At 70.8% G+C, this 7,168-nt stretch overlaps 1 protein-coding gene across 1 annotated transcript; it reads right to left on the reverse strand.

The window, feature by feature from the left end:
* Positions 1-1,157: 1,157 nt before the first annotated feature.
* ADAM15 (ADAM metallopeptidase domain 15) lies at positions 1,158-5,993 on the reverse strand. The gene is made up of 19 exons (XM_085313270.1): positions 5,799-5,993; positions 5,147-5,223; positions 4,945-5,023; positions 4,798-4,874; positions 4,551-4,725; positions 4,424-4,486; positions 4,275-4,343; positions 4,004-4,173; positions 3,851-3,935; positions 3,635-3,783; positions 3,375-3,552; positions 3,034-3,126; positions 2,743-2,938; positions 2,566-2,674; positions 2,347-2,497; positions 2,187-2,264; positions 2,004-2,115; positions 1,752-1,890; positions 1,158-1,305 (listed from the first exon to the last, which is right to left on the reverse strand). Exons 1-19 carry the CDS (start codon positions 5,991-5,993, stop codon positions 1,248-1,250), a joined length of 2,253 nt encoding a protein of 750 aa, XP_085169396.1. The 3' UTR covers positions 1,158-1,247.
* Positions 5,994-7,168: the final 1,175 nt, after the last annotated feature.

Raw genomic sequence — 7,168 nt, forward strand, 5'->3', positions numbered from 1 at the left:
GGCGCAGAGCTCCGCCGCGGCAGCCGGTGCTGCCTGCCCGGCCGGCGTCTCCGGGAGCAGAGGCAGAGCTGAGCCCAGCCCCGCGCCTCCGGCTGAGCCCGCGGGGACCCCTGCGAGCTCGTGYGCAGACAGGCATGCAGCAGTGACTGGAGCTCAGAGAGGAGGTGCTGCCTGGGGACCTCCCACCCGGTGCCCGGGGCTTTACCTGGGAGCTCTTGGGAAGAGGGTCAGGCGGGAGAGGCTTGGAGGGCGGATCGGGCCTGGCCGAGCCGAGGGCAGACGGCTGCAGAGAGATGGAGAGGCAGGAGGAGGACAGGCGCGCGCCATGCAGCAGTGAGCGAGACTCGTGCAAGCCATGCAGCATGCGGAGACCCCCCTGAAGCAGAGACCCCCCCCGCAGCTGGCAGCTCTGGGGCTCCAGCCCCGGCTCCACGGCCGCTTCGGCAGCCCCGGCTTGGGCAGCCACCGCAGCACCCTGGTCAGGCTCCAGCCCCGGAGGCACCAGGAGAGGAACAGCGAGTACGAGGCACAACGTGCAAGGATGTGTGGACGCAGCAGGGGACGCAGGGCCCCCCATGGGCCCAGGCGGGCATGGCCGTGGGCCAAGGCGGCGCCAACCGCTCCGGGCCCCGGCGAYGGAGAGCCGCGCGCCGCACCGGGGAGCCCGGCGAGGGGGACGCTCGGAGCAGGTCTCTGGGGGCGTCTCCTCTGCAACTATGGCACCAAATCCTGGTACCCATGGCAACGGCACCACACGTGGCAACCCGGCCCGTAACCACAGCAACGGCATCGCCACCAGCAGCAGCTCCCTCCCGGTACCCGAGAGGGGGATCGCCCCCAAGCACGGCGCGGCCCCGGCCCTTGGCTGCCGGGCTCTCACCTTGCTGCTGTGCATGACCTGGAGCTCGGTGCCCTGACGCCGATGCGGGGGTCGGGGCCGCTCAGGGGGGCCCTGGCTTGACGATCGGGTCTCCGGCTGCGAGATCCTGCAGGAGGGAGGCAGGATGAGGCCCTGGTCGCTTCCGGCAGTCGGGGGACCCCACATGGCAACCGAGCGACACCGGCACCAGCAGAAGCCCAAGAGAAACGAACCCCTCTGAACACCAGGAGATGCGGTGCCCTGCGCCCCAGAGAACAGGGCTCTCCCCACACCCTAAGGGCACTGCCAAGGGAAGATCGCGGCACTGGAGGCTTTGCGAAGCAGGATGGCTCAGGGACAGCCCCACGCCCAGGCTCCAGCAGTGACGTTACCCGCTCCAGCTGTCTGAGGCTTCTGGACCCAGGAATCGGGCCTGGGTCTCAGCACTGTGGGGAGAACAGAGTCAGCGTCTCAGCCCAGAGCTCGGGGGCCAGAGCACGCCTGGGGCATTGCTGCGACGGAGCCCTGCCCAGGGATGGAGAGGGACAGGGGTATCAGCATGGCGGGAGGAACTGCAGCTACACGGGAGGGATGGAGCATGACGGGGCCCGTTGCCTGCGCTGGCGGGAATGCACACACATGCACACAGCTCAGTTGTTGCATGGGGATGCATGCACACATGTATGCATGTAGCTGGTTACTTGCCATGGGACACACGTGCACAGGCATGCACGCACACACGTGGCTAGCTTACCTGCCACGGAACACAAACATGTGCCCACACGCCTGTGGGCAGCTCAGTTTCCTGTTACAGGACATACAAGCATGCACRCACACACGCATGCGACACACATGCWCGCCTGTGGGTGCACACACACACGTGCACAGTTACCTGTACTGGCAGGACGTCCCTTTGCTGAGCTGGCAGAGGTGCTTGCGCAGCCCTGAGCGGCGCACGCAGTACAGCCCCAGCAGCAGGGCCAGCATCAGCAGGGCGCTGAGCAGCAGAGCCGTGGGCAGCGCGCTCCCTCCTGCAGAGAGCGGCACGTCAGCACCCTGCAGCTGCGCCCCACGGCCGCCGCCGGCCGCGCACACAAAGCCCCATTCTCCTCCCGGTGCGGCCGGAGACAAGCCGCGGGCTCACCTCGCTCCGGGGCCATGGGGCCGCTGTCCTCGCTGCCCCCCGCGCCAGGGCTGGCGCAGCTGGGGGGAGCCCAGCCCCGCTCGCAGTGACAGTGCCCGTGGTTGTTGCATACCTGGGCAGGGGACACAGAGCTCAGAGCCCGGCTGCTGCCAGCGGGTGCCTGCCCTCAGCCCCCCAGCTCACCCCGCGCCCGTGGCACTTGCTGCTGCACTGCTGATCCTCCAACGTGGAGAYGTCCTGGCACTGGTGCTGCAGACACACCTGCGGCAGTGGCGGTGAGTCAGAGCCCTGCCGCCACCAGCACCGGCTCCCGCAGCACCCTAACCCCCCCCGCCCCGCTCACCTTGCCGGGGCCGCAGGCAGTGCCGGGCAGCACCATGGCCGGGTCACTCACGTCCTCGCCCCCTGGCAGCAGGGTCCCCTGGCAGGAGGCTGCCGGCCGGCTCTCCCGGGCGCTGCCACGCTGGCACTGCAGCCGCCCACAGCCAGCGTCCCTGCAGAGGTGGGAGGGGGTCAGGGGCTGGCGGGCCGCAGGGGCCCGCGAGGGCGGCCTGGCACTCACCGCTGGGCACAGGCGACGTAGGAGCCATTGGGGAGCCGCCCGCAGTGTCCGTGCTCGTCCCCTTTCGTGTTCAGGGCGGCCATGCAGGAGCCGGAGACGGGGCTGGCGCCTGCGCCGGGGAGCAGTGAGCAGAGCACCGCAGTGCTGCCGCCGCCCCAGCACCGGCCCCCACCGTACCTGCCCCCAGCAGCTGCTGGCACTGTCCCTCGAGGGTGGCACAGGCCCCGCCGTAGCAATACGCCCGCCCGCTGCTGCAGGGCTGCCCGTCCTGCAGGTAGGCGTTGGGCGGGCAATGCGGTGAGAGCCCGTCGCAGTACTCAGGCAGGTCACACTCGCCCAGCGGCTCCCGGCACAGGTGCCCGGCACGGCGCAGCTGCAGGGGCAACGTYAGCCGAACAGCAATCCAGCTCCCCGACCCGGCCCCGCCAGGGCGGCAGCCCGCGCCGGCTCCCCATCGCCCCTGCGCACCTTGCAGTCCTGGCAGCAGGCATCCCCCGTGGCGCACTCGGCTCCGGGCACCAGCTGGCAGCTGCTGCTGTTGCAGCAGGGATCGGTGCACTCCTGCGGGCAGAGGGCTGCGGTGAGCAGTTGGGAACCCGCAAACCCCGCAGTGGGGCTGGGGCCGAGGCCAAGACGGGGGCCACGCAGCAGGCACCGACGAGGACAGCGGCTGGGCCAGGTCCCTCATCCAGAGCCCGTGGCAAGGTGCTGGAGCAAGGTGCCTGCTTGCACCGGCGTCTGTTCAGCTCGAGCCCTTTGGCTCCAGCAGGGAAAGGCACAGCCGCAGCCCCACRCCTGCACCAACGTACAATGCTGAGGCCGCAGTCGCAGCCCTCGCCGGCCTCCAGGAAGCCGTTTCCGCAGCGGGGGCTCCCGGCCAGTCTCCGAGGCTCGGGCACATTGGAGAGGCACCAGCCCCGGCCCTGCTGCAGGCTGCGCTCCAGGTCCTGCCGGCTGCAGTTGCTGAAGCTCAAGCCAGGTGTGAGCCTGTGGGGATGGCAATGGGGTGGTGAGGTTGGGCTGGCCAGCGCCACCCCCCTGGTGCCCCCRCTGCCCCAACCGCTCTCACCCCGTGGGTAAGTCCATGATGCAGCCACGGTCCTGGTAGAGGTTGCTGCAGCGGCAGCGGCGCCCGGCGCCGTCGTGGCTCATGCCTAGGTTGTGCCCCAGTTGGTGGGCCACGGTGGTGGCCACCACCAGCACGCTGACCGAGTGGTCCTGCAGGGGAGGCGGGGGTCAGCACRGGGGTCGGGTGGTGGGCACGGTGGGGGCAGGCGGCACACACCCTGCTGACACCCCCGGAGCGCGCCGGCGAGCACATGGAGTCCTGCGTCGACATCCCCACCGTGACGTCCTCGAAGCGGGAGCCCCTGCGGAGAGCGGGAGTGTGAGGCGGCGCCGGCGCGGGGTCCCGGCCCACCCCGCCGCCCGCGCTCACGTCAGCAGCTGCGCGTTGTCGTGGGGCAGCCGGGGCAGCAGCTCCTTGCGACGCCACTGCAGGAACTGCTCCAGTGCCTCCCGGCCACTGTGGCCCACCTTGAACTTGTCGCCTTGGCTCCAGACCTCCACGGCCAGCAGGGCCACCCGGACCCCCAGCGGCTGGAAGAACTGGGGTGGGCGCAGGGGGTCAGGGACCCCACGCGCTGCAGTGGGGCCGGATCGGCAGCGCCAGCGCCGCCGAGCCCCCGCAGGACCTGGTGGTGCCTCACCGTGTCCACCTGGTTGGCAATTTCCAGGGTCCGGGTGTGGACGCGCTGCAGGTCAGGGTAGTTCTGGAACTGCAGAGGGCAGGGAAGGGCGTTACGGCAGGGGCAGAGCCGGGAGTCCGGCCCCCGGCAGGCCCCCGGCTGGCACTCACCGCAGCGTGGTCCACCACCATCACCAGCTCCACGAAGCGCTGCTCCACCGCTGCCCGCTTGCCCTGGGGACGAGAGCAGGTCAGGGGGCCGCCGAGGGGCCGCCGGGCAGGACTGGGTGATACCCACCCTCTGTGGCCGGGGTGGCTCCGTCTCTGCCTCCGGGGAGGCCGTGGGGGCCGGCCCACAGGCCCGCGGCGCCAGCCGGACGTCCCGGGGCCGGTATGCCACATGCCTGCCCGGGGGACCGCCGACGTCCGGCTCCAGCCCATAGCTCCTGTTCTCCGACACCCAGAGGTGGCCGCTGCGGAAAGGGACGAGAGGGGTGAGCGGCACAGCGGGCACCAGGCACAGAGGCCGTGGGGTCTGGGCTTACCTGAGCCCGGAGCAGGCGCAGAGGCTGGCCCGGGAGCCGGGGAAGCCCTGCACACTCCCACGGTAGCAGCAGTGTTCCTGCAGCAGAGAGGGGGCTCAGGAGCCTGCCCCACGCTGGGGCAGCCTCCTCCTCGCCCCGCAGCCCTACCTGCTCACTGGCCTCCCGCACCACCCGCGTGCCGTCGGGCAGGTAGTAGAGCAGCGCCCCAGTGCCCAGCACCAGCTCCCTGCAAGAGAGATGCACGGGCCCCCAGCTCAGCCCACTCCAAGTGCCCCACGGATCAGCGCCGGTGGGGTGCGGAGCTGGCCCAGCTCTGCCCCAGCCCCCTGCACCCCAGCCACAGACTCACCAGTTTTGCTCCAGCTCCACCACCAGCTGCGTTCCCTCCAGCTCCAGGGCGACATGCAGCCAGGCAGGGAACCCCCCCTGGGACAGGAGCGGGTCATGGGAGGGCCCCCTGCACCCYATCCCCAGGGCCCCTGCCTGGGCTCTGGGGGGCCCACCCAGCACGTGCCCAGGCGGGAGGGGGCGGAAGGGATCCCCTCCTCACGCCCGCAGGAAGCGTCCCTCCCTCACCGGCACATTGTGCCGGGGAAGGGGGTGTCGCGCGGAGCCGGCGGCCCCCCCGCCGCTCCCCCCGCGCTTCCTGCCCGGTGCAGCGTGGCCGGAAACCCTGGAGAGACTCCCAACGGCCGCAGGGCGGGCTGGGCCCTTCCGCCAGGCGCCAGCTCGCCCTGGGCAGGGTGGGGGACCTGGCCGGGGCACCGAGGGGAAGGGGAAGCCACCAGGGGCACCCAGTATCCARCCACCCCCTCCCTATTCACACTTGGGCTGGGTAGGGGGCAGCCAGAAGCTCCAGGTGTTTGGTCCCTGCAGGGAACGGGGAACCCAGATGCCAGGTTTCTGGCACTGGGAAAGGTGTGGGGAGCTGTCCCCGCRAGCCCTCACGTGGCAGGGCCACAGCACAGCCCCGGGGCAGCGTGTACRGGCCGGGGGCTCACCTGCACAGCCTCTGCCAGGCTGAGCCTCCGATCGCCCTGCAGGACCTGCGGGGTCACATGCCAGGAGCGTCCCCACTCCGCATGGCGCTGCTGCACGCTGTCACCTGCACAGGGCCAGAACAGCTCGGTCAGCACCGCTCTCCCCCTGCACCTGTGGCCACATTCAGGAATGAGCGAGCCYCAGGAGCCGAGCATCCCTTCCTCACTGTCCTGCCCTGCCAGCACAGTGCCCTAGGGGCAGGGCAGGAGGAGATCCTGCGTTTGGGAAGGGAGCTTGGCCTAGCGGTTCGGAAGCAGGAACCAAGATTCCTGCGTTCATTCCTGGCACTTCCAGGGCTGCTGCTAGGGAAAGTCCAGAGTGTCACCAGACGTGAGGAATCAGGGCACTGGCTTCCAGTAAAGCCTCAGAAAAGCCCTGGATGTGGCACCTGCTGCTGGCATGCAGCCACAGCTCCCGTGCCCCAGGCCAGGCCAGTGGGGTAGGTTTCTGGGYGCAGGCTCAGCTCCCTCCCCAACCCGGGATGTACTCCGCAGTCCCATCCCACAGGGCTGCTAGGCCTGGCAGCACCACCTGGTCTGGGGCCACATCCCTCCACACTCTCTGAGGACCCCCAAGGTGGCCGGCATAGCAGCGGTCCTCTGCCAGGCCCTGACACACCCACGTCCGGAGACGGACAGTCCAGCGCAACCAGCTCAGGACCAGGGCAGGGCCAGGAGCCCAGCCCAGCTGACTCAGCCTCCCACCGCCCCTGCAGCCCATCCTTCTTCCCGGCTCTCTGGGACACCTCCCCACAAGAGCTCCCGGCACAGCCGAGGGCTGGGAGGATGCYGGAGCAGCCGGGGCTGCGGCTGGACACTAGCAGACACCCCTGCCCAGGGCCCTGACACTGGGCATCTGCAGGGAGAGCCTCCCTCCCTGGGACAGGGCAGGGCTGGACCCTGCAGCTGGGCCAAAATGCCACCCCCAGCCCAGCCAAAGGCACCAAGAAACCCCCAGGCTGCGTCTGCCGAATCGCCCCGCGCTGGTCCTGACGCCGAACGCCCCACGCAAGCCCCTCTCAGCCCTGCCGCAGCCCCCTCGCGCCCGGGGCCCGCTGCCACCGGCCATCCCCGAGCGCTGCTSCAGCCTCCAGCGCCGTCCCTGGGGACGGACCCTGCCCGGTTCCTCCGCCCTTCCCTCTCCGCAGCGGCACGCAGCACCAGGCGGGACGGGCTCCGCACACCGCCGCCTCCCCGCGCTCTCCTCGGGGCAGCGACCTGCTGCTGCCCGCAGCCCAGCGAGGCCCGGCCGGGAGAGGCCCCTCGGCTCCGGGGCACGCAGGGACCCGCCGCCCCCGAGGCGGCCCGGGGCCCGGCGAGGGCACCCGCCA

The sequence above is a fragment of the Rhea americana genome, unplaced genomic scaffold, assembly GCF_003343005.1.
Source record: "Rhea americana isolate MKP2758 unplaced genomic scaffold, rheAme1 scaffold_382, whole genome shotgun sequence".
NCBI classification, from domain to species: Eukaryota; Metazoa; Chordata; class Aves; order Rheiformes; family Rheidae; genus Rhea; species Rhea americana.